Source organism: Caloenas nicobarica, chromosome 15, assembly GCF_036013445.1.
Source record: "Caloenas nicobarica isolate bCalNic1 chromosome 15, bCalNic1.hap1, whole genome shotgun sequence".
NCBI lineage: Eukaryota > Metazoa > Chordata > Aves > Columbiformes > Columbidae > Caloenas > Caloenas nicobarica.
In genome coordinates this window covers 4,042,023-4,068,219 of record NC_088259.1, presented here as the reverse complement: position 1 = coordinate 4,068,219, position 26,197 = coordinate 4,042,023, and the positions used below count along the sequence as shown (strand labels likewise).

Genomic DNA, 26,197 nt, shown 5'->3' with positions numbered 1-26,197 from the left:
CCTCCCGCGGCAGAGGCGCGGGGCGGGGGCTTCGAGGGTTCTCGCAGACGCCGTGCCGGGAGCCTGAGCGGGGCAGGTGTGACCGCCGCGTAGTTCCCGCCCTGCTCGGCGGGGCCCGGCCTCCGCAGACCCTCGCGGCGCTGCCAGAGGCACCGCTCCGCCGCGGCCCCAGTTAAACGCGAGAGCCCCGCCAGGCCCGGCCGCGCAGGCCGGGGTGTCTCTGCCCAGAGCCGCGGGTCCCCCCCGGGCCGCTCCCGGCCCCTCCCGCCCTCCCCGGGCCCCGCCGCGGGCCGAGGGCGCCCCCTGGCGGCGGGCGGCGGCGCCGCTCCCGGTGCCCGCTCCGGCTGGCGGGTCGCGGCCGCCCCGGCTCCAAGATGGCGCAGGCGATCTTCGAGGCGCTGGAAGGTAACGGGGCCGCCGCGCCGGGCACGGCCGGGCCGACAGCGGGGATGCGCCTGTCCTTGCATCCCCCCCCGCCCCCCGCCCAGCGTCGCTTCACCGCGCTGCCGCCGCGCGGGACGAGGGGCCGCGGTGAGGCCGCCCCGTGAGGCCTGGCCCGGCGCGGGGGGCTCCCGGCAGCGCGGGGCCGCGCCCCGCTCCCCCTTCGCTCCCCCCGCGGCGGCGGCGCGCACCGGCGCGGCCCCGGGGCAGGCGGGCGGTGCGCGCGGCGGGGGCGGGGCGGGAGCGCTCCGGGCATCCCCCGGGCATCGCCCGCCGGCACCCTGGGCGCCCCTGTCACCTCCCGTGCCCCCCGCCCCGTGCGCCGGGGCACCCCGCACCGCCCGGCCCGCTGCCCTGCACACCGAACAGCCCCCGATAGCCCCGTGCCCCGCGGCACCCCATCGCCTCCCTGCCCTGAACCCCCCATCCTGGGCACCCCGTCGCCTCCCTGCCCTGAACCCCCCATCCTGGGCACCCCGTCGCCTCCCTGCCCTGAACCCCCCATCCTGGGCACCCCATCGCCTCCCTGCCCTGAACCCCCCATCCTGGGCACCCCATCGCCTCCTTGCCCCTGTACCCCCCACCTTGGGCACCCCATCACCTCCCTCCCCCTGTGCCCCCCATCCCAGGCACCCCATCGCCTCCCTGCCCCTGTGCCCTGCATACTGTGGCACTCCCATCACCCCTGTCTCTGTGCCCAATGAAGGGGATCACCAGTCCCCAGGGCACCCCCATCACTCATGTACCCTTTGCCCTCCCATCAGTCCCAGTCCCTGTGCCCAGCTCTCTGGGACCCCACCATGCCCTGTGTACTGGGGTCCCTGACCCTACGCTCACCTGTCCCCTGTGCATGTGAACGTGTCGTGCTTGTGTTCGTCTCAATTTAGCGCTGGGACACTGTGTGTTACGGGCAGGTGCCATCAGAGAGGGACTCTTGGATGTGCTAAGCTGTGGCAGCCTGACACTGAGCTCAGGGTCAGCCCATTTGGAGAAAATCTGTTTCACAAAGCATTTATTTCCTAAATTGGATTACTCACTTATTTTCCTTTACATGGGGGAACACCACTAGCGGAAAGGCCTTGCACTGGGATCATCACCCTGTGCTCTGCAAACAGCACCTGTGATCACAGCAGCAGAAAGAAGAGCAAAGAAGAAATGTTTCTGTCTCTGTTTTGTCAGGTTACTTGGTGCATTTGACAGCACTGTGTATAATCAGGTTCCTTCTTTCCTCTTTGCAATCAGCTCCTCATTGTGTGGGTTTCATCGCAGAATTCAGGAGCGCGAAACATTTCATCAAATTAAGAAAAAAAAGTGTGTTGTGGTTTTTTTTCTTTTTTTTTTAAGCCCACAATAATTGGCAGCTTTTAGTAGTTGAGCTTGTTTGTTTTGTTTTGTTGATTTGATTACAAGTCGATGGTGACTTGGCATTTGTGTGCGGTGCTGAGAGCAGCCGTGGCCTTAGCAGGTGCGATGGGGCAGAGATGCATCTTCAGCCGCCACTAAAGCACCCGATGCTTGTGTTGTCAGAAAAAAAAGACTTGATGCATAAAATTCAGGGCATGAGGGTAGCACCTGGGTGAAGCAGACAGTCTTGTTTCCCTCTGTAAACTGAGAGAAATGAGTGCAGGATCGATCCAAAGCTTTCTCCTGGAGTCCGTGGATGGCCGTGAATGGCATCCGTGTAACCACATAACTGCCTGCTTGTCTTCATGGCTTACTGAACCTTGAACTTGGTGATTTCCCTCTGTGTTAAGCGTGGTGTTGTGCATTTATCTTGTGAAACTGCAGAGACTCCATGGACATTTGCGCAAATTGCCAAATGAATGAAAAGCAATGTATTTCTGTTGTCCTGGGCCACTTTTCTCCAGCAGAAGGCTGAATGTAACACTGACAATGCTGCTGCATTGTTGTCACCTGTCTTCAGGTCCTGGACTCTCCTGAAACTTCTTCCTGTGAGCAGGATAGAGCAATCGTATGGCTTTTTTATTTGGAAGATCTGGCTACATCCCAGAAGGAAACCCAGTTGTCTGGTGCCAGGCACATCAAGAGTGACATTCTTGATGCAAGCTGTTCTTAATTATCCCCATAATATAAGAAACTTGAATTTTCGATCCTCCTTTTTCTTTTGTGTCCTGCTGGCTTACTTCTGCTGCAGAATGGCTGCTCTGTTTCACTCTCTGGTTTGTCCGTGCCAACAAGAGCCTGCAGCGCTGCCTTTGCAGATGACCAGGAGGTTGTTTGTAGGAGAGGAGGTCCATTTGAAAGCAGGGCTTCGATCGGCATGAGAAGATGCCCCCAGGAGCGCTCCAGCGCTGTTCTGCCAGTGGGGCTGTGCTGCGGGCTGGCTGCGGCTCTCTGTGTGAGCCAGGGCTTGCAGAACTGGACCTGCAGCTTTGCTGCACCTCGCTGTGATTTATGTGGAAGGGTTCCCATAGGCACGGGGGGAATTCTGTGGTAGTGTGTGAAGCAGCATCATCCGCTGCTTTCCAGTAGCTGCTCGTGCCCTCTGCTCCCCAGCAGCTGCAGAGTGGTGCTTGCCTCTCTGCCAGGGCCATGTGCAGTGTTTGCAACCTCTTCTTGGTGAAATGATGAAAAGGGTGCTCAAGGAATCATAGTGTTACTTGCTTCACACTGGAGATGTAGGAGAAGTGAGTATTTAGAGTATCTTTAAAATGCCATGGATTATGTGGGTACTCCCTCTTGGGAGCATAAGGTCCCGGTTGTCTGGGAGCAAGTTTAAAATGACAAGAGGAACGTGCAATGGGAAGATGAAGTGGTTGCTGCTGTGGTTCCTTTTTGCTGTCGCCTGTTACGGCGTTTCGCTGCCCTTCCTGGTGCCATTTGCTGAGCGACCTCTGGTCAGGAGCTGTCCTCACCTCACTGCTCAGAAATGATCAGACTGATAGATTTTTCTTTTTACTGTGGCACATAATTCTGAGTTTGGAGCATTACAGTTTTGTTCTGCAAAGATCTTGAAGAAAAGTGAAAAGCAACCTGGGAACCTCCGCCTTTCTTTTCTCCCTTAGCCCTTGGGGTGGAACATACAACCCTGGCATGCAATTTATTTTATTCTTGGGTTCCTTGTCTTAAAAGAATGGTAGGGAGGAGTGGTGCATAAAAACCATCGCTTTTCACTATTGGTTTTTTTTTCCATAATCAGGTTGTTCTACGTGTCTTTACATCTGATTTCTAAATAGAGTGTGTCGGACTTGATCCATCAGTTAGGTGCTGCTGGCCAGGTTGTCTCCCTAGATGCGCAATCCTCATCTCCTGTATTTGTCTGGAATATTTTAGGACATTTTAGCTGTAGCAAAAAATATTTGTGCCAAAGCAAGTGGGCTGATTCTGACAGCAGATCTGGCTGGATGTGTGTGCTCTCGTGGAGTCCTGAGGGAAATGGAAACGAGAGTGAGCGACCAGCAGCTCTTGCTTGAGGGGAGCCCATGGAGGAGCAGTCCCAGGAGCTGGGGGAGCCATGGTCCTGCTCTCCTGCATGTCCCAATAGTGGGGTGGCAACTGGTGGCTGAGCAGGTTTCCCTCCCAAAGCATCTCCCAGGAACCCACGTTTAGTATTTCCTTCTTAAAGCTGTTTTTAAATCCTGCTGTAGTTCGTATCCCTGTGTCTGATCAGATCTGGGAATGCTGGTCTTGAAAACGGGAAGGCATTTCTAACACTGCTGCTGAGAGAGAGTTGCTGCACACCAAGGATTTTGTCATCAGCAAGATCAGTGGTGTCTGTCCTGTGTCACACTGTCCCCAGGCAATTCCACACAGGATGCTACCCCAGCTGGTCCGTGACATCCCAAATATCTACTTCGTAGCTCTTTTCATCCCTCCATTTGTAAGCATCCTTCTGCTCTGCAGCAAATGCCTGAACCCAGGCTCTCTTTGGGCTTTCCTTGCTGTTCTTCCCCCCATATATCAAAGGAGCGTGCAGAGGCAGGTGGGAGTGTTGCTTTAGGTGGCAGTTAATGCTGTGGAGCAGAGGGCAATGAGAAGGCGAGAGTGGTTCTGTGGGAGAAGACAGCAGCAGCTGGTGAGCGGCTTCCCCCGTGACTTGTGAGCGCTCCATGTTTGGGCCATGCTCAATTTACCATCCGTGCTTGTGTCTCCTTTCAGGAATGGACAATCAGACGGTGCTGGCTGTGCAGTCCTTACTGGATGGTCAAGGAGGTGTAGCAGATCCATCTGCTCAAAATGTCAGCTCATCCACCGCCATCCAGTCGATGGGTGAGTCCTGGTGGCACCAGGAGAGAGAGAAGAGGGACAGGAGCCACAGGTTTCTTCCTACAGCAGGCACTCGTGACTGTCAGAGCAGCTGGCAGCGCAGGAGGAAGAGGGCAAGCGCCCAAGTGAGCAGAGATGCTTTTGGAGATAATCATGATAATAGACTTGACCACACTTTTCTAATAAAGGCATGAAAGGAGGGAGCAGCTGCTCTCCTTGCCACTAGTGCTTGTTACTGTTCACATTTTTTATGTAATCCCTTATCCTCTGGGCATGTACAACTACCCCAGTCACTAAGTATCTCACCTGTGTGAATGAATATGGGAGCTGATTGTTCATGTGCATGTGAAAAGTCACAGTGTTCGACCAGGACTCGCTGGTGGGTACCAAGTTATCCCCTGGAGTCTGTGTCCCCAAAAATGTTCTGCTGAAGCTGTGAGTCAGACAGGAGGTAGAGCCTTATGAAGTGCAGAATGGTGTGTGCTTGTGCAGTTTGCTAATGCTGCAGATTTCATCTAGGACGTGGTAACTGGGTTGTCTTCTTCCTGCTTCCAATGTCAAGCACAAGTGCCAAAGACCAGCAGTCTGACACAAAGCTGTGCCCTGATTCAAGTTACTTCTCTTCCTTTGTGCAACCCGAGTAATAAAATCTGCCTCAGCCGGCGTAACGCAGGTGCTTTGGAAGAAGCTGTTTTGACTAAAAGCAGAGGGTGCTACAAGAGCAAGGCTGGGTTGGTTGGTCATGTCTTTGGGGTGAGAAAACAGACAATGAGATTCAGTTTGTCACAGGGAGATGGTGGATTTTGGGAGATGGGCTCAATCACATCAGGTGGCGTTAGGGAGAGTTCGGGACTGGGGAGTAGGGACAGTTTGGCCTGTGCAGCTGATCTCTCCTAATAGTGATGTCCTGGAGATGCTAAGATCTAAAAGGTGTTTGTTTTCCTATGGCTCTGGTTACGAGTTATAGCACTGGGGAATGCAGAAGAAAGCCTTGAGCAGTGAGCTGGTCCTCTTAATTGCAGATGATGAAGATGTGTTCCTCTGTGGGAAGTGTAAGAAGCAGTTCAACTCGTTGCCCGCCTTCATGACCCACAAGAGAGAGCAGTGCCAGGGAAACGCCCCTTCCCTCTCCACGGTCTCGCTGGCCAACAACAGCGTGTACACCCCGTCCATCACGTCGGTGCAGCAGGCTCCGAGCGCCAGCCGGCAGGTACCGTGCTGCAGGCGGAGGCTCTGCCGCTCTGCTGCCATGGTTTGGTGAGGGGGGGTACTCTGGGCGTTGCTTTTAGATCAGTGATGCCTCACGACTGACCTCTCTTCTGGGAGGCTCAGCTGCGGTCTCATTGGCTTTGGATCTCATGGTTAAATCTGCTGGGTCCTTTGCAGTGAGGTATCCTCTGATAGCTGTTTTTTTCAGAACAGGAGGGGTTTGTATTCTGTCTGTGTTACAGCCAGGCTTTGGTTGTACTGGAGAGCCTCGGTGACATGGCCTGGCAGGCCGGCCATGTCCCTGGGTGCTCGCTGTGCGGTGCTTGGGGTAGAACAGCCCTTGCTGTGCCCTGGGCTGTGATATGGCTCATGGGCAGGAGAGGAGGCAACATCTTGCAGCCTCACCCCTGCATCCCTCCTCTCAGCTTCCCGCAGATAAGTTCAGGTAATGTGGTGTGATGAGTGTTAAACAAATATCCTCTCTGGAGTAGCTCTTCTTCCCAACAGACTTCTCAGGAGCAAGTCCCTTGTGCATGATGTACCATGCCTGCAGTCATGGTGGTTTCCGAAGTGCTTTTGAACCAGCTGTTTTTTTTGAAATTAACGTAGTGCCAGTGGATGGTGCTGCCCAGGGCTACAAAAGTGGGTTGTTTCCACCCAGAAAATGGGACAGTCTCCCTCCCCTCCTATAATCTGGCTCCAGTCTGAAGAGATGAGCCTGATGTTCACCATCTGCAGCCAGAGCAGCCTCCTTCAGTTCTCCAGCATCCCTAGCTGAGGGAAGCACCCAGGAAAGGCCTGAACTTGTCTGCCACCAGTTTATCCTGCAGATCTTGTTTAATAACCCCTGATTTGAATTGTAACCAGTGGCCACTTTCCCAAACCACTGTGATCTTTTTTACCTCCTTTTCTGAATAGTGTTTCTGGAGCTGCCTTACTGTTGCAGCTAGAAACGACCGTGGACTTAACAGGAAGCTGTAGATAATTACTGTGACTCTGAGGTTCAGTGACAAGCAGTGCCATCATTTTTTGTTTATTGTTTTGTCCTGTTGCTCGTCAACAATGCATCCTTTTTTCCTTTCAGCAAATTTCTACGTATATCACCGTCCCCCCATCACCTTTGATCCAGACCCTGGTGCAGGGAAACATCTTAGTTAGCGATGAGGTGCTGATGTCTGCCATGTCTGCTTTTACATCCTTGGACCAGCCCATGCCGACGGTGCAGCCCCCGGTGCAGGTAAGGGGCACACGTGAGGCCGTGCTTGCAAAGGAGAGTCCTGTCGGTCAGTCAGACTGACAGATCTGCTTCCGTGCTGAATCCTGGGCACCTCCCAAGGTGACAGCCAGGCTGGGGAAGGAGCGATGGGTAAATGACAGGACAGCTCCATGGCCTGCTCTCTCCTGGTGTCCTTGTTGCTGGATGCCCAAATCTTTGTCACGTGGTCTCTCCAGCTTTTTGTTGCACCCCCACACAAAGGTTGGCTTCCACAGCCCTTGTCAGTTTGGCCCATGGATCCCTCTCCTCATGGGATGGTTGTTTTGGGTTCTCTCCGTGGCTGGCCAGGCTGTATGCACTTGCCATGCTGTGAAAATCTTCTTTGTAAACAGAAGGATTAAAAACTTTAAAAACAAAGCAATAAAAAAAGCAGTGGGGCTTGAGTGCTTGGATTTTGGAGGAGATCTCATGGGTGGGATTGGACTAGATGATCTTTTGAGGTCCGTTCCAATCCCTAACATTCTGTGATTCTGTGAGATGATGTCTAACTGGCAGGTCATGCCAGCACAGTGTGGTCCAGCCTGGTGGTTGGACAGGGCTGTGTTGTCAGGACACTGTCGCTGTGCTGTTTTGAATTGGGATTGGGGACGTGTGTGAGGGAGCAGCCCAGCCCCTCCAACTCATTGCTGCTGCATTTTCAACATTTTATCTGTCTGTCTCTCTTCCCATTTTGGTTTTAGAACAGCTTGAGTATGCATGCTGGGGCTGGCTACCTGTCCCAGCCCCCACCGCCTCCGCCTCCCCCGCCGCCACCCCCTCCTCAGCCTCCGCCACCTCCTCCCCCAAGCCTGGGGGCTCCGGGGCAGCCCAGCACTGGCAGCGGCGTGGTGGAGGTGTACAGTGCGCCGGCTCCGCTGGCAGCAAACAGCGCCGTGGAGATCCCCACGCTGGGGATGCCACCCTACCCGCCCATGGAGGTAAGGCCGGGGGCTGTCTGCAGGGGCTCGGTCCTCCTGGGCCTCTGCCAACAAGCACGGCTGCTCGGAAGCCACCTGGACTAGAAATGCAGAGTTAGAGTCTGGGAAAATGTATTAGGTTATTTGACAATGATTGTTTCCTCTGGGAGAAGGTGCTGGACAGAAGGATGTCGGCAAGATGACGGAGGTTCTGAGACCAAGAGAAATGGTTGAGAGGGATGGAGAGCTTGGCTGCTGTGGGCTTAGGAGACCTGTGGTCGAGGGATACGTGCAGGTGTAGGGTGTGAGAGGGAACTGAGGAGAGTGTCTCACCTCCCAGGGGGCTTCAGAGCACTGCCCTGTGCACTGCAGGCTTAAGTGGAGAGACAAAAATCAGTCTAAATATCAACAGGCTTGACAAGGCAGCTGTTCCTAAAGAGAGACACAGGCAGGGCTGGATTTACCAGTGGGTCAGCTGTTCACAGCCTCCACGTGAACGTTGCCATTCAGAACAGTAACAGCGTGACAGAGGTTTGTCTGCCTTATCTTTGTAGCTGGCATCTGATCTGGAGGTGTCAGTGGTCAGAAATGGAGGGGGATGTTCGATGCTTCATGCTGTGCGTTAATTTATTGGAGTGGGCAACAGAAATTCTCTCAAACCGCATCAACACACAGGGTCAGGGCTCATCATTCTGGTAACCTCCAGAGACATGAGAAACTCTTCTAGGCATAAGACACAGATGAGGGACTCCACCACTCCTTCAGAGTGTTTCTTTGCTGTCATGTTCCTGTTGTAATAACTCTTGGATACTTTGCGATTTTTCAGCAGGAGAGTTTCACACTGTGCAGGGTGTTTGTTTTAGTTAGAGACAAGTAGCTGGGCTGGGGAACCAGAAATTTGATCCAGTTTGACAGGAGGCAGAAAACTCACCCAGACTGATAGCCTGTTGCGGCGATGGGATGGAGAGCAGGACACTGTGACTCTGTGTAGCAAAGCTATTTCCTCTGATCAGTGGCACTCTTGCAGGTACCAAGCCAGTGTGTGGAGAGTCCCGTGTACCCTTCCCCTCCTGTGTACAGCCCTGGGAAACAGGGGTTCAAGCCCAAAAGCACCAGCACCTCCACACCTTTGACCAGCGCAGGAGGAGGCGGCGTGGTTGGTTTTGATTCTGCCTCTGCTGCCAAAAGTCGGCGCTGCAAAAACGAGAGCGGGCTGCAGGAAGGTAGGTGTCCTTACAGCACCTTTCTGCACCAGTCTGTGCGTGTCCTGCAGTGGGCTGCTGAGCCACAGGCTCTGCAGGCGCAATGGGGTGGCACCAGAGAAGGAGCACGATACTCTGCCCCAGGCTATCAAGAGCAGGTGAAAGTGTGGCCATTCTTCTTGTCTGTCACCTCTGAGCGTGTGTGAAGGACTTTAACTGTGCTATCACATGGGCAAGCTTGTGCTAAATCTGGGCAGCTGCATGCCTATGGGATCACACCTGAAATGGGGAGATCCTGCCAAGTAAAGTGTTAGAGATCGGTCTGTGTAACCCACGAAAGACTGCCTGGCCATAGGAGGTGGGCTGGATGTGGCCTGGCCCTGAAGACTCTTCCCAAGGGCTCAGCAGGCCTGTCCCTGCCGTGTGTTTCAACGCCTGGGAAGTAAACACACCTGTCCCCAGGTGAGGCAGGACAGGGGTGTGCTCCGTTCCAGAATGAAAAAGGGTCAGATCCTCCACTGCCGAGTCTGCCCATTCTGGTGTGATGTGAGCAAACCTTGGTGAGGGACGAGGAGGCCCAGGCTGAAGGAGAGGAAAACTGCGTCCCCTTTTTCCGGAGTTACAGCCACACAGACACTAGGCTTCCATGTCAGCTGCGGAGGTGTGAATGATCATGCAGGCTGCAGCTCTCAGTGCCCAGTTTCCCAGAACAGCCCACGATTCTGCTCTTTTCCATTGGTTTATACCCTATCACAGCAGATAGATGATGTGACTGACTGATCTTCTGGATGCCTGTTCTCTGGCTGATGGCTGACCTTGGGGAGTTCATGGGAGACAGAAAGACCTGGGGCCCTTCCTCTTGCTAATCCTATGTCTGTTCCCAATGCCCAACGTGCCTTTGAAGTAGGTGCTGTGTAACACAGCTGGAAGGATCCCTGGAGCAGTTAGCGCCTGCAGGGAATGCCCTGTCCCTCCACTGCTACTCTCCTCAGGACTTCTGGAGTTAGCTCAGGCTACGTTAGATAAATATTTGTGCCCGTAACCTCCACCCAATCTGGCCAGGCAGATCTTATCCTTTCATAAGCCCTTTATTCTTGGCCCTGAATAGACATGTCTTGAGGTGACAGTGCTGTGCTACATGTTCTCATTCCTGTGTGTGCTCTTGTTCTTTCAGGCAAACCCAAGTCCCCCAAGCTGAAATGCACTTACTGCGACAAGGCCTTTACCAAGAACTTCGACCTGCAGCAGCACATCAGAAGGTAATGGTGCCACTAGCCCAGACTCTGAGGGAGCCTGCACAGTCCAGTAGACCTTGTGTTTGTCACGTCCCAGAATCTGTGCAGCACTGGGAGGTGATCCTTCATCCCCCTTCCTCCAGTACACCTTTTCCCTGGTGGCTGGGGTGAAGGCTGCATCATGGATGTAATCTTCTTGCTGGTTATGGGCTGCGACTGGAGACTTGTTTTCCTCACTGATGAGACCTTGAAAGCCAAACCTGTTGTCACCTGATCTCTGGAGCAGCAGCATCTCTGCTGCTTGCCCCTGCCCTTTCCTCTCCCTCCTTAGCAAGCTGCAGCCTTCATGTTTGATGATGTTAGCCAACCATAGGCCAAGCTCAGTGTCTATATAAGGACCTCTTACAAGAGAGCTCTTGTCTGGCAGGAGGCAGGTGAAATCTTCAGTTTCGCTCTGCAGAGCTTGTTGGTCTTGGGACAGATGAGAACAAACAAGTGGTGGTTTTGCTCCCCTTCACAGCCCGGACTCTTCACATGACAGACTCCATGTGTTAGAGTCTGTGTTTTCTCCTACAGCAGAAGGGCAGGGTAGAAAGACCTTTCTGCTATGGACAGGGAAGAGCAAATTCAGGGAGATCAGGGGCTGCAAGCTAGAAGAGATGTATGCAGGGGAGAGAGGGGTGATGGGGGAAAAGAATTGTACTTCTGAGAAAGTGATGGTGTCCCTGAGGTCTGTGTGGAAACCCTGACAATGAATGTCCTGATGCCGCAGAGCTCTCTTCCTCTCCCACTTCTTCCTTTGATCCCTTGTCATCCCCAGAGCACGAGTGTTTTGTCTGTGCACCAGGCTTGTTGCACCAGGCTTCTCACAATCCACTAACTCTGATTAATCAAGTCTTTAAACCCTTGTTTGGCTGGTCCAGGTGCCGATCGGTCAAACAGAGTGCCCAGCACAGTCCTGCAGCAGCCACCCGCCCCGGCCCTGCCTGGGTGCTGCCCCCTCACGCTGCCCGCTGCTGACACGCTGCCTTCTGCCTCCAGTCACACAGGCGAGAAGCCCTTCCAGTGCATCGTGTGCGGCCGAGCCTTCGCCCAGAAGTCCAATGTGAAGAAGCACATGCAAACCCATAAAGTGTGGCCTCCAGGGCTGGGGTGCACCATCTCCCGCAACTCCATCACAGTGCAGGTCATGGCCTTGAATCCCAACCAGCCAGAGGACGAGGAGAATGCAGGTTTGCTGCCTAGGGGTGGCACGTACCAGGGGCAGAGCGGTGGTGTGAGGAGCCTGCATGTCCCTGCACCTCCACACAGGGCGAGAGGGGAGGCAGGAGCTGTTTGTGTTCTTCCCACGGGGTTTAGCAGCACGCGCTAGAGAAGCGAGTCGCATTTGCTCGACTTCAGCTGGCAGGTGCATCCTTGGGTGCCGCCAGCTGTGGTGGATTCAGGTGCTGGTGAAGACAGTATGTGCCTGTCGACAGGGCGAGCTGTCGTCCCCCTTCTCCCTCCCTGGCAGGTGCAGCTTTGGCAGCGCATGAGCCTCACTTGGCAGCTCGGGTCTGGTGGCCGGAGAAGCCGGTGTTTTAGCACAGCCCAGTGTTCTGGCTGGTTTGCAATGTGCAAGTCATGCCCGAGCTGGGTCTGGCCCCAGAGGCCGACTGAAAATACTTGAGGTAGAGATGAGCTCCTTGCTGGCAGACTGTGTCTGGATACTCTTTCAGCTGGTGGCCTCAGTCCCAGTGGGAGGGAGGAGGACACTGTGACAATATCACTTCGAGGAGGAGGCCCCACTGGAGCTGCCCCGTGCAGACATCATGGACTGTTTGCTACTGTCTGGATCTTACCTCCTGTCTCCTGCCAGAGACAGGAGTGAATCCAGCTCTGCTTCTCCGGCAGGGGCCTGCCCTGCTGACTGCTCCGCAGTTGTGTCCCTGGAAAAAGAGAATGGGTCAAGCAGAGGAAGATAGAGTAGTCAGAGCCCTTGAGAATCTGTAGACAGACTTAAAGCGACCCTGTTAGAGAGTGAGATTCATCTGATCTAAAGAATCTGTCTTCGGAAGTAAGAGCCTGCCCCCAGAGTCAGGCCTGGTGTGTCTTGGCAGCATGGCACTTGAACAGCAGCTTTCTGAGCTGTCTCATGGTCAGGCTGTGACTTTGTCTCTCCCTTTCTCCAGGTTTGACTCAGCCCTCAACGAACCCAGCAGAACCACCCCAAGACATGAGCCCCTTGGATGAGAGCGAGGCAGGCAAACTGGAAGCCAAGCAGGTTGTCTTGATTGATAGCTCTTACCAGTGCCAGTTCTGCCCCAGCAAATTCAACACCTATTTCCAGCTCAAATCGCATATGACACAGCACAAGAACGAGCAGGTAGGGACAGAGGGTGCGCTGTGTTGGTGGCGGGGTTGGGAGTGGCTTCATATAGCACACCAGCTCCCAGGGTTGGTCCTGAGCCTCTTGCTCTGTAAAGCTGCCTGTGCTTCACATGCTGCTCGGCTGTCTGCATGTCTGGGTTGCAGCTGTGTGGTCAGCGTGGCTTTGAAAAGCTCCACTGCCTCCACCCTGCTGAGCGAGAAGTCAGCCAAGCAGGTTTGGGTGGCTAGAGAAGAAGCAAAGAAGCAAAGTCCAAAATTTTCAGTGTAGGTGGCAGCTGTCAGGTTGTGTGACAGTCACTGCTGGGGTGTTGTGGACCCACTCGAGTGGTTTTAGGCACTCATACCGACACCCATTTCTCCCGCCTTGGTTTCTTGGAGGAGTGCCCTGACAGTCTGTGTTTGCAGAACGTCCAGCTCCCAGAAGGTTCTGCTGTTGTCTTTACCTGGAGCCATCAGCCACATTTTGACGCTGAGCTGCTCTGCACTGTTCTTTAAAGACCGTTCCTTGGAGGAAGGGCAGCAGAGGAAGGGGATGTTTTACCCCCACGTTGTGTCGTGCTGCAGCACAGGGCAGGGTTTCACTGCTGTGCCCTGACGGAGTGCTAACAGCCCCGTGGCCGTGGTGGGAAGCTCTGGGAACTGCAGTGCTGCTTTGTTCATAACATCAGCTCAGCTGTCCTCCAGCACAGTGGCTCAAGGGACAGTGGTTCCTTTTTGTAAATGACCTAGTGGCAACGATTTCCAAAAAGGAGGCAGAGGATTTTCCCTGCTTGTTCCCACAGTGTGCCACTCCGGTGACTCTCCCTTCTTCGCCCAGGTGTACAAGTGTGTGGTGAAAACCTGCGCTCAGACCTTCCAGAAGCTGGAGTCCTTCCTTGAGCACATCAAGAGCCACCAGGAGGAGCTGAGTTATCGCTGCCACCTCTGCAGCAAGGACTTCCCCTCCCTGTACGAGCTGGGCGTCCACCAGTACTCCCACAGCCTGCTGCCCCAGCACAGCCCCAAGAAGGATGTGGCCGTGTACAAGTACAGTAGCAATCGGTGCTCACAAGGCTTGTAGGAGTGAGTGGGTGCAGAGTGTGTTTGGCTGAGAGCGGTGGGGACATTAGAGGGAAGAGGGGGCCGTGTGTCCAGCATCCGCGGTTCTTTTGGGCACCCAAGTGGCAAATGGGGAGCCCCTGCACTGGGCTGCTGGGGCAGAGCACTTTGAGTGCAAGGAACCTTTCAGAACAACAGTGAAAGGCTGAGATCAGGACTGTAAATGCTCTTATCACCAGTAAAGAATGAGATGGGCACAACTGAATGTGTGCTGGGCTGGGCAAGAGACCCAGGAAAGCCACTTCCCAGCCTGTTTTCTATGATTCTTGAACACCTGCAGCAAAGGGAATGTGGGTTGTAGAAGCTGTGCCCAGGTAAAATGAGTTATTTCTCCTATCCCTTTGCTGCCACGGGATCTATTGCCAGGGAAGACCTTTCCGTTAGTATAGAGGGAAGGGGTGAGGAGTTCACAAAGAGCTCTCTGGAGCTTTTGAAGTGCCTGTAGAGACAGACAGGAAAAGTAGGAAGCCCAGAGGATCCTGAAGTCACCTGGGAGCTTCATGGAATAAATAATTTGCTACTTCTTGCATAGTCCATGACTTCTAGTTATCCTTACACTGTGGAGCTTCATCCTAGAGCTTGCTAGCAGGAATCTGTTGAGATGAGAGCCCTGTTTCTGTTTGAGGAGGTTTTAGTCTGATCTAAGGAAAAGGGGTTTCACAGCAGATAAGTTGTGCAAGTGCCTCTGCATTCACCATCAGTGGTGCATGTCCCCATTGCCCAGTGTCAGCTCTGGCAGAGGTTTCTGCCAGAAACTCTGCCAGGATGTGTGAGAACGGGTGAGGTAGGTGGAGAAGGCCCAGGTGGCGTGGGAGAGATGGTGGCATGAGCTGAAGCTTTGTCAGATGCTGGAGACCCCACATGAGAGCGTGTCACCTTGTGGCTGCCCCAGCCATGGGTAATGTGGCTGCTGGGCCGTAACCCCCCCCTCAGCTGCTTCACTGGGAGCTGCTCTCTTTGTGCAATGAAGATGAAATGAGGTGTTTTAAGTAAGGTGAAGTAGTTACTTAGGGCTTGTCTCCGTGAGGAAGCAGTGTGGAATATATGCCTGGGTGCTCCCATGAGTGTCTGTGTGGAAGAGCACTAGCAATCTAAAAGCTTCTCCAGTTTCCCAGCATCTCCCCCTGGTGAAGGATGTTAAGTGTGAGTGTGTTCTGGCCATGGGGATTTCTGAGGTTTCGGAGCACCTGGGTGGTGGTGGTGTTGTCTGTACCAAGTTGACCCTGTCAAAAACCAGCCTGGAAGGTGGCTGGTGAGCTGGGCAGCCCTGCCCGGGTTCTGCCGGCCATGTGGGGTTTGCTGGCCGCAGCCTCCTTCACAGGCTCTGTCCTTTCTCTCCGAATTTAGGTGTGTGAAGTGTGTAAATAAGTATTCCACCCCAGAAGCCCTGGAGCACCATCTGCAGACGGCAACGCACAACTTTCCCTGCCCTCACTGCCAGAAGGTGGGTGAGTGACAGCTGCCTGAACCGGTCTGGGCCGTGTATGTAACAATGCATTGGGCTGCATCGCCAGCAGCGTGGGCAGCAGGACTGGGGGGGATTCTGCCCCTCTGCACCACTCTGGTGAGACCCCCCTGCAGGGCTGGTCCAGCTCTGGGTCCTCAGCACAGGACACACGTGGACCTGCTGGAGAGGGGCCAGAGGAGCCACGGAAATGATCTGAGGCTGGAACAGCTCTGCTGGGAGGACAGGCTGAGAGAGTTGGGCTGTTCAGCTGGAGAAGAGAAGCTCCAGGGAGACCTTATTGCGGACTTTCCATACTTAAAAGGGGCCGATAAGAAAGATAGGGACAGACTTTTTAGCAGGGCCTGTTGCAACAGGACAAGGGGTGATGGTTTTAAAATAGAGAAGAGGAGATTCAGCCCAGACATAAGGAAGAAATTTTTTACACTGAGGGTGGTGAGAGCCTGTCCCGGGTTGGCCAGAGAGGTGGTGGATGCTCCATCCCTGGAGACATCCCAGGCCAGGCTGGACGGGGCTCTGAGCAGCCTGAGCTGGTGCAGATGTCCCTGCTCATGGCAGGGGGGACACTGGGGGAGCTGGGAAGGTCCCTTCCAACCCAAGCTATTCTACGATCCTATGTAGCTCGGACTCTGAGGGGGATGGGAACCCTTGGCTCACTTTTCCCTCCTTCCCTACCTCAGTATGGACTGGCAGGTTCACAAGATGCTTTTCAGAGAGACAGAGGTGATTGCACCCCTGGCCTCCAGCTCTCTGGCCTCTCACACAGGGCGCGTTTCTCCCTGCAGTGCTGGCTTTTCTCCCAGGTCCTGTTTGCTGAAAAGAATTTGTGAGGGGAGCTTCCTTACTCCCAGCGCAGCACAGGAGTGTACACTCTGGGCTGCTGTCCTTATTTCTTAAAAGCAAGTGTGTCAGGAGGAGTGAGGCTGGTTTTGGGAAGTCTCAGAGTGGCAGCAATGCCTTTGGCCCACCGTTTCTGGCTCCTTATGGCTAGAAGGTTGAGCATGAAAAGCCCTATGTCCTGGGGGAGCTTGTATACTCCCTTGCTGTCCTCATCTCCTGTCACAGCAGAAGTCTCTGGGTTCCCCCTCATTCTCTTTTGGATGAGCGCTCTGTGTCCTTGGCAAAAAGAAACTCATCTGAGTGATGTAACTGGGACTGGAACAATGCCCAGGTAGGTTTTGGCTGGAAATAGTCTCTTCAGCACAGCCCCTGAGGGGGCTTAAGGGGCAAAATGTTGTGGAAGTTGAATTCTAATAAATGAGTTTTTCAAATCCAGACTAAAATTTGGACCCTTGCTCCTCTGTGAAAATCCTGCAGCGGGGCAGGGCCAATCTGAAAGGAGTGAGCATTCTGTACTGAGGTAGCTCAGGAAGGGGAAATGCTCTCCTGCCATGGTCGATAACCCATCTTTCCCTACGTGTCCTCTCTCCACTTCCCCCACCAGGTGACAGATTCTCTTCTGAGCCTGGGTGGGACTTACAGCCTGCAGCAGAGGGGCTTGAAAGCCCATTATCTGCAGCAGTATTTTTTACTTCTGTTTGTATTCTTACTAATATTGCTGTTTTCTGGAGAGGCGAGAGCACAGTCCCAGGTACCAGAACTCCTGGTCTCCTGTGCTTGCAGCCTCCTCACTAGGAATTCACTTAGCTTGGGTGTCTCCAGTATTTCCGTTAGCCAAAGAAATCATTCATACTGGCTTTATAAAGACCATGAATGGGAGCCTTTGGTAACAGATGATTGAGAAGCACTAATTGAAGATAACAGTGTGGAAAGTACTAACTACTGGGGGTACTAGTGGAAGGTACTGACTGTTGGGGGTCCTTGCCCAGTGCATCCTGCTGCTGGTTCCAGTGGGAGACTGGGCATCTGTCTGGGGTGCTGGACCTCGGCAGTATGGTGGTACAAAATTTAGCAGCAAGGTTTCAGCTTATGCATTTCTTAAAGACAGGAAGGTGGTAGTTGTTTCTGTTGTTTGGGTTGTTTGTTTGTTTGTTTTTTAAGCTCTATCTGGATTTTCCTTATGCAAACTAAAGGTTTCCTCAGCACGTCCTTTCCAAGAAAGCAGTCACCATGAGCTTCTTGTGCTTTCCATACAGACCACACCTCCCATGCCTGTGCAGGCTCAGTGATGTCCCTTGTGTGCTGCTGGCTCTTAGTTTTGGTTTTGTGTGTTAACAGGTGTTCCCCTGCGAGAGGTACCTGCGGCGCCACATCCCCACGCATGGCGGGGGCAGCAAGTTCAAGTGCCAGATCTGCAAGAAGTTCTTTCGCCGGGAGCACTACCTCAAGCTGCACGCCCACATCCACTCGGGTACAGGCTCCGTGGCACTGCGGTGCTCTCTGGTTCTGCGTCACAGTCTGTGCTGCGTGCTGTGATGCCCTGGCCATTCTCATGATAACCAGAGTAACGGAATTGACTGTATAAGTCATTTGTAGTAATATGAGTTTTAGGGAATCATAGAATCATCTTGGTTGGAAAAGACCCTCAAGATTGAGCCCAGCCGTTAACCCAACCCTGGCACTAACCCATGTCCCTGAGAACTTCTTCTCCGCATCTGTTCAGCCCGTCCAGGGATGATGACTCCACCACTGCCCTGGGCAGCCTGCTCCAATGCCCGACAGCCCTTTGGGGAAGAAATTCTTCCCAAGATCCAACCTCAACCTCCCCTGGCGCAACTCGAGGCCGTTTCCTCTGGTCCTGGCGCTTGTTCCTGGGGAGCAGAGCCCGACCCCCCCTGGCTCCAAGCTCCTTTCAGGCAGTTCAGAGATCAGAAGGTCTCCCCTCAGCTCCTGTTCTCCAGGCTGAACCCCCCAGGTCCCTCAGCTGCTCCCATCACACTTGTGCTCCAGCCCCTCACAGCTCTATTCCCTTCTCTCAACTCGCTCCAGCACTTCAAGGGCTTTCTTGGTGTGAGGGGCCCAAAACTGACCTCAGGATTTGAGGTTTGGCCTCCCTAGCGCCCAGTCCAGGGGACGGTCACTGCCCTGGGCCTGCTGGCCACACCAGTGCTGGTACAACCAGGATGCTGGTGGCCTTCTTGGCCATCTTGTCACACTACTGGCTCGTGTTTATCTTGACTGGACTCTCCCTGACTCTTGGTCTCTTTTTTTATCCAGGTGAAAAGCCCTTTAAGTGCTCAGTGTGCGATGCAGCTTTCAATCGAAAAGACAAACTCAAGCGACATATGCTGATCCACGAGCCTTTTAAGAAATATAAATGTCCCTTCTCGTACGTAGTGTGTCTCCAGCATGGCGGCATGTCTTCATGGGGTTGGGATGGGGTTTGGCATGGAAGGAAGGTCTCCTGCAGGTACCACAGGGTACACACATGGCATCTACCAATACACTGCTTCTTGGGGAGGCAGGAATGCTGCGTGCTGTCAAACTGGGAGCCCACAAGTCCCAGTTCTTTGATGTTGACTTCCTGTGGGGCCACATAATTTCATCTTGGTCCATCAAGCCCTGTAAAATAATGCCTGCCTTCATGGGAGGCTTGGGAGGGTTGCACCTGGGGAGCACTGGGGAAGAGGAGTATTATTTGACCACAAAGCACAGGGTTGCCTGAATGATGGGCTCTCCCCAATTACCATGTCTCAAAAAACACTTGGCAACACAGGAGCTAATGCAGGAGCCGGAGAACGCCAGGTTTGTAAGGTGTGTTCCCAAATCCGTGGCGCAGCCGTGGGCCTGCTGAGATGGCCCAGGCTGACTGACTTCTCCCTGCTCCAGCCACCTTCTAGCTCCTTCTGAAGTATTTCTGTCACCATCTGGGGTCTTGAACCTGCTGTTTTTAGGAGCATTCGTAGTGAGACAGAGACCATGTGTCTTGCAGAAGCCACGTGTCCCTGTAGCAGTCTGTTCATTTCTTGCCCCTCTCCAGAAGGGCTGAAACAGTGGAGCTCCTACTGAGACCACACTGAGGGACCCATGGGGTACTGGTAAACAGGCGGGTTGTGGATCTGTGGTCCAGGATCTGTTTATACTTTGATCCTCAGTTGATTCATGCTGCTCACCAGCATTTATTGTTACAGAAGCCACACGGGCTGCAATAAGGAGTTCAACAGGCCCGACAAGCTGAAGGCTCACATCCTGTCCCACTCAGGTAAGTGCAGCTCTGCCCATGCTGCCAGGGGCTGGGAACAAAGTGGCTGGGATTCACGGTGCTGCCGCAGGAGCGTGTTACAGACAGAGAAAGCCTGAGAAACAAGAGACAGCAAACTGTGATTCTGCTTTACACCCCCAGAAGCGCAAGGTGTTCCTTACAGGTGCTTTCCCTGCGGTGTCCCCTACCCACCACTCAGCAAACACCGCTGCTCTGTAGTTCCCTGGGGGAGAACTTTCCACCACGTGTGGTACAATGTTTCCTGGATATAGCCTAAATTCTTAATATCATTTATTAACTATAGATTTTTTTTTAATCTCTATTGTGGCAGGGCTGTCTAAGTGAGCTTGCATTTACAGCTGTGTTTGAGCTTGAGTCTGTTTTCTAAGGCAATATGAATCCGTAGGCAGCACCTGTTGGCAAGACGTAGAAGCAGAGCTGGATTGCTTATGGTGTTTGCTATCAAATGAATATCCAGAGTGCTCTGTCCACTCCTCCTCAATATGATCTCGCATTCAAAAGGAGATCTCTTGGGAGTTGATTCCCTTCTCTATGTGTTCCCACTCCTAATAAAGACAAATTATTCCCTTGCCCTAGGGAACGTTCTGACTTTTGTCTCTTGAGGTAAAACTGAAACTCTTTTCTTGTGCCCGTCATGTCCAAAGCCCTGGCGAGTGTGATCAGATGGGACTGTGCGGACAGTGCAATGGGTGGTTTGTTTCAGACTGTATGTGCCTGGGAGGAAAAAAATAAAAGCAAATTTTTTTACTTGCCAAATACACTTGAAAAAAATCAGAGTTTAAGATTGTTTGGCATTTTCATCACAATTACCTGACACTTTTTTTTCTGGTGATGTTTAATCCTCTCACTTGAGGTAAGAACTATTGTTTTAGCCCTTTGCAAACACGGAGATTCAAGGCGTAGCCACGCATACTTTTCTGACTGCGAGTTTGCCGGGCACAATATCTCCTCCCTTTTATCAGGGACCATCTCCTTGGAAGAGGAGCTGAAGCTGCCCTGCAGTCCCTTGGTGCGGTGCAGGTTTTGGGCACAGGGTCTCTAACTGAGCTCTCTTCTGCGATACTCTGTGCAGGGATGAAGATCCACAAGTGCCAGTACTGCAACAAGTCCTTCAGCCGACGAGCCCACATGATAGAGCATCAGCGCTCGCACACTGGCAACTACAAATACCGCTGCCCCACCTGCAGCAAAGGCTTCACGCGCCACAAGTACATGAAGGACCACAAGTGCCGGATGGGATCACCCAAGGACAAGGAGCTGCAGCTCAGGAAGCCCCAGAAAAAGCGGGTGGCGCGGGGGCGCAAGGCGGGCCTGTCCCTGCCCAGCCAGCTGGCTCTGGCAGAGCTGAAGGACGGTGCTGCTGGGGAAAGTCCCCCCGAAGGTGGCCCAAACAAAGAACCGTTCCAGGAATCAGACGCAGTCCTGTCCATCGTGGTTGGTGGGTCGGGAGCTGCGGACTCGGACCTTGTCGTTCCTGGGCAGCCCAACAGCATGGCGCCCAATTTGGCACTGACAGAGCTGCAGGCTGCCTCGGACGGCCCCTGCACCATGCTGGCTGTCCCTGTTTACATCCAAACGACAGAGTGAGAGTGCGTAGAGCCACTGTGTGGCTGAGGGCTGCTGCTGGGGCTGTCACACTCGGTGCTGAAATCTATCCCAGTGAAAAAGACCAAAGCTCTTGTTGGGAGATAGATGGACATGGGAGAGAATGGTTTTTATCTCCACTTGTTCTTCCCGTCCTTGGGCAGAGAACTGCTTGGAAGCCACCGACGGCTACAAGGCACTGAAGAGAATAGCTCCATTATTTCTTGTCCCTCTGTGTCACTGGTCAGCCTAGGGCAAGAAAGACTAAGATCCCTGAATCAGGGTAAGAAGGAGGAGCGTGCGAACTTGCAACAAACAGAGCTGCTGAAATCAGGTGGCTTTGCAAATCACAGCCTGTCCCATCTGTGGTTTTTCCGGCCTAAAAGCTGTATTGCCCAGTATTTGGGTGGCCTTTCCGAGTGCAAACAATTGATCCTTCCTAGTGGAAGCAAGTTCATCCTGAGATCCTTTGGGAACACTGTTCAGAAATACCCTGATAGACTCATCTCTGGTATCTTTCTCCTCTCTGTCTCTCGCAGTAGAAAGATCACCTTGTCTGTACTACATGTGTTATAAACACCGTGGACCTCATGTGCCGTGTGGAGTTGGTGGGTGGAAGCACAGGTGTGTGTTGGCCCATCTCTCGGGTCAGTATTCTCTCCGCAGTGTTTGTTCTTGTCATGTTTTTCTCCGTATGCAAGGATCTCCAAGTGCCTTAGACATCAATGAGTCCATCCTTGTGACAGTTAAATGTGACACATGTCTACAGCAAGGGAGACTGAGGCCTGGGTGAAGTGACTTATCCAGGGTCACACAGGAGACCTGTGATGCATCCACGAGCCAGTTTTCCAGCATCAGCTCTGGACCAGGTGCTGCAGGGTCCTTCTGTGCACGTCTTTCGGCTGCTTCCCAGCTTGCATGTGCCCTGAGCTCAGTTCTTTTGGCCAGTTGTTAGTCTGGCAGGTGGGGAGTTGGTGTGGTTGGGTAGCAAGAAAAGACTGGTGTGACTGGGACCATTTCTGGCTTCTCCTCTCTGATTTCCCAAGTAGGAGCTCCAAACCCAGGAGGTATCTCTTTGCTCAAATCTTAAAAATCTTAAAATGTTAAAAATAGCAGCTTGCAGAGACAGCATGCTAGTGCCATGCCCATCGTGGTATGTCCTCCTGGCAGCATCTGCTCCCAGACTGCCCCCAGTCTAATGATATTGGGGTTATTGTCACCCCAGAGGACTGTCAGGGTTCCTGACAGGATGGGTCCCACCACCAGTTGACTTCTCTCACTCACTTACCTAACTCACTTTTTGCCCGTTTCACTTTTTTTGTGATGCTTCTGTACCTCCTGGTGTTGGTGGGTGTTAGGAGATGGAGTGCGGGGCTCCCAAGGGGAGGCTGGGAGGAGGGGGTGGTCAGGCTTTAGCAGAGTTAGGACAGGTCTTGCTGCTGCCTTGCTCCAGCCTGACAGGAGGGAGTAAAGGTGGAGCCAGACTCCTCAGAGGTGCCCGGGGGTGGGACGAGAGGCAACAGGGACATCTTATAGAATCATAAATCATTTGGTTGGAAAAAGACCCTCAAGATTGAGCCTGGCCGTTAACCCAACCCTGGCACTAACCCATGTCCCTGAGAACCTCATCTCTGTGTCTGTCCAACCCCTCCAGGGATGGTGACTCCACCACTGCCCTGGGCAGCCTGTTCCAATGCCCGACAGCCCTTTGGGGAAGAAATTCTTCCCCAGATCAACCTCAAACTCCCCTGGTGCAACTTGAGGCTGTTTCCTCTGGTCCTAGCACTTGTTCCTGGGGAGCAGAGCCCGACCCCCCCTGGCTCCAAGCTCCTTTCAGGCAGTTCAGAGATCAGGAGGTCTCCCCTCAGCTCCTGTTCTCCAGGCTGAACCCTCCAGCTCCCTCAGCCTCGTAAGAGTTGTGCTCCAGACCTGCACCATCTTGGAATGTGGCAACTTCTAATTCGATATAAATTTCTACCAAGGGGGTGGTCAAAGGAAGGAGGCTGCAAAGAGTCTGTGAGATCTCAGTACCAACTCTGACAGAGCATCCTGCTCTGGGTGGACACGTGTGGCTGGGCTGGAGACCTCTGGGTGGCTCTTTCTGCTTAGGTGTTTCTGTGCTTCTGTGAAATGCCTTGTCTGCTTTGAAGGGCAGAGTTCATTTGCCCACAGTATCTGTTTTAAATACCTAGCTCCCACAGGAGGGGAACGGTATCAGGAAATAGTTTGCTAAATATACTTTTCCTATTTTCCTCCCCTCCGTCCCCACACTGTATGGTGTCATTATGCGGTCCCTGGCGCTCGCTGCAGTGCTGCAGTCGGGTCTGTTTTGAGCCGATGCTGTGTGGGTGCAGCACTCCTCCAGCTCAGAGGCCTCGCGTTCCTTCCTGGCCACCGCCTTCCATCAGCTCTGCGCACTGGCCAGCCAGTCTAAATGATAGGCTGGTTTCTACTGGCTACACTGAATGTCATTCAAGGAGTGGAAGCAGAGCCACAAAGCAGCCTCATCTGTGACTGTGGGACACAGGAGCTGAAAGTTGCCGCCCTGTTTGCTTGATATGTGTTTGCATGTGTCGTAACGTTGAACCGATACAAGTTTTATCTTGAGCATAATGATTGTCCTCCTAGCGTTAACCTCAGAGCAGTTATGTGTGAGATAACATAAGGAGGTCTCTGATCAGAAGAGAAGCCGGGCTGGCTGGTTGCACAGCTCTCGCCTTTGGAAACTCTGTGGATGTGAGTCCTGCGAGTGTGACCGACGCTACAGCCCCAGGGGCACCGGCAGAAGAGAGGATGAGACTGATGGGACTGCCTGCAAGTGTGGTGGCTGCTGTCTCCCAGGAGCAATGGCAGGTCCTGGCAGCCCCCACAGCGCTGGGGAGGTGCTCCTGGAGCCTCACTGCCCTTGCTGTGGAAGAGAAAAAAAATGCAGTTATTTAAAACAAGAAGAACTCCCCTCTGCTCTGTAGCCATACTGCCTGCAGATTAAATTTTCACATGGAGGGAGACGTCGTGGGAAAGAGAATTCAAATAGAGAGCTAAATGCTGTCACTGGGACATGGGGAGTTACGTGCAGGCCTCAGTACTGGTCTGGACACAGGGACTGGTTGTGCTGGGAAGATGCCTCATCAGAGCAGGCCACGAACTTCAGAAACTCATCCTTCATCCCTGTCCCGGCCTTGTCCAGCTGCTTGAACTCCTCTGCAAACCTGGAGACAGTTAAGGTAGCTACAAGCTCTTCTCTTTCCTGCTGCCCAAAAGGGAAGAATTCTACTCAGAATTTTACCCCATTTCTGTTTCTCTGCCGTGGGCCAAGGTGGATCTAAGCTGCTCAGAGCGCGTTCAGATTTTCTCCCAGCACCTTTCCACAGGACTGGTTCCATCCCATGTCCTGGGGACAATCATTTCTTTGCAAACCCACCATCAGAAGCATCCTGGCATTTTCTGGAAGCTCCTGGAGAACCCCAGGCCAGAGCCATCCCCTGGCAGAACTGGAGCCGATCCTGGATCAGGACAGAGCTCCACGGTGCTCAGCCTCCACTTCTGACCGCAGGCGCTTGTGTGAGAGTGAGAACAGGGCAGGTAGCAGCTCTGCCTCCCCTTGCGCTCTTCCAGTGTTGTCAGCTGGGAGATTCCCTGCCCCGGGAGTGGTTTCTATAAACCTCAGTGGATTTTTCTTGTGTATTTTTTTGTCTTTATTGCGTATCTGCCGTTATGACATTAGCAAGGTAGAGTGAGTTCCATTACCCAGCTTTGTTGCTGGACTCCCACCTCGTACATACAGAGGCTCTTTATATCACCTAGGCAGCACTTTTTCTCAGTTGCTGGGGGCACAAACAGGTTCTTTTCCCCAATAAGCAGTTCTTTGTTCACTTTTCCTCTTTGCCATTTGGTGTGTATGCCTTGGCCCGTTTTACAGAGCGCTAGCTCATCCAACCCTGCTCAAAAGCAACAATTTTTTGGGGGTGATTTCTAGTGGTAAACACTATTGTCTGAGCCTGTTATTGTTTTCACACCACCACTGTGACTGGGAAGGAGGTTGTTTATTACTTTTACAGGGGCCAAGCACAAAGAAACAGAAGTTGAAAGTAGCCAGTAAAGGTTGGTACCAAGCTGAGGCACTTAAAACTTGATTTATTCATTGGACTTGGGACTCTCTGCATAGGTACTCTGGTCACATAGCGCAGAATTATATCCATCCCACGTCCACAAATCAGAATGTGTGACTCAAGTGTCCAGGAAATAAGGAGCTCGCAATTAGTCACCACCAATTAAGCAACTGTGACTGTGTATTTAAATACCTGATTTTGTAAAGTTGGCAAGTTGAGAAAGGGAAGTTTTAAACAATAAATTTCACTGTGTCATCTCGACACCTGTGCGCAGGTGGCAGCCTGAGCGGCACACGAGGGTTGTCCCAGCACCGCGCGGTCCCCGCTGGGCGGAGCAGCCCTGGGGAGGAGGCGACCCTGCGGGAGTCGCACCCAGACCCCCCCGGGGGGACAGGACGCTCCGTTCCCGGCGCGATGGCCGCACAGGCCGGGCTCTTCACGTCTCCAGCCGCCTCCCTGGGCTTTGTTCAGCTCCACTCCTCATCCCATCGCGCTCCTTCCGCGTTCCCCTGCCGCACCCAGCACACGCGGCCCCACGTCTCCGTGGGTCGGGGTCCCGCCCCGGGCGGAGCCCTGGAGGGCCCGTGGGGGAAGCGGAAGCGGCAGCGGCGTCGCCCGCCTCCTCCCGGCCCTTTCCATGGCCCGGCGGGCCCGAGGAGACCGCTGAGGCGCCGGCCGGGAACGACCCTGCTGCCCGAGCCGCCGTGCCCGGCCCTGTGCTCCCCAGCTCCCGCCTTCGGGCCGACGGAGCGCAGCGGCGGCGTTAGGACCCAGCCCGGGGCTGCCATGGCGGCGGCTCCTCCCGCCCTCAGAGCCACCGCTGCCATGACGTCAGCGCGCCCCATGACGCCGCTTCCAGGTTCCGCTCGGGAGACCGCACGTCCCCGCCCTTCCCGTCGTGCCCGGCGGCCCGCTCCGGCTGCGACTACATTTCCCAGCAGCCCTCGCGGGCGGACATCGCC

General features: G+C 53.8%; 1 protein-coding gene across 3 annotated transcripts; it reads left to right on the top strand.

The window, feature by feature from the left end:
• Positions 1-342: 342 nt before the first annotated feature.
• On the top strand, positions 343-24,788 carry ZNF341 (zinc finger protein 341). 3 transcript variants are annotated; one of them, XR_010607058.1, is made up of 16 exons: positions 343-405; positions 4,561-4,671; positions 5,691-5,878; positions 6,962-7,114; positions 7,834-8,070; positions 9,077-9,272; positions 10,426-10,510; positions 11,528-11,718; positions 12,658-12,851; positions 13,674-13,882; positions 15,302-15,398; positions 17,598-17,730; positions 18,537-18,648; positions 19,451-19,521; positions 20,615-21,409; positions 21,828-24,788. XR_010607058.1 is itself a non-coding variant. In XM_065645917.1 (15 exons), the coding sequence occupies exons 1-15, from the start codon at positions 375-377 to the stop codon at positions 21,127-21,129; spliced, it is 2,523 nt and encodes an 840-aa protein (XP_065501989.1). In that variant the 5' UTR covers positions 343-374; the 3' UTR covers positions 21,130-24,788. The 3 variants fall into 3 exon arrangements, 1 of the variants encoding a protein (XP_065501989.1); XR_010607057.1 differs by having other exon boundaries at positions 20,615-21,750; positions 23,755-24,788; XM_065645917.1 differs by having other exon boundaries at positions 20,615-24,788.
• Positions 24,789-26,197: the final 1,409 nt, after the last annotated feature.

Bases quoted from the DNA above. Each gene is read 5' to 3' on its own strand.
- ZNF341 (XM_065645917.1), top strand. From the start codon at position 375: ATGGCGCAGGCGATCTTCGAGGCGCTGGAAG. The intron at 406-4,560 runs GTAACGGGGCCG...GTCTCCTTTCAG, and splicing joins GATCTTCGAGGCGCTGGAAG to GAATGGACAATCAGACGGTG. The intron at 15,399-17,597 runs GTGGGTGAGTGA...GTGTGTTAACAG, and splicing joins CCTGCCCTCACTGCCAGAAG to GTGTTCCCCTGCGAGAGGTA.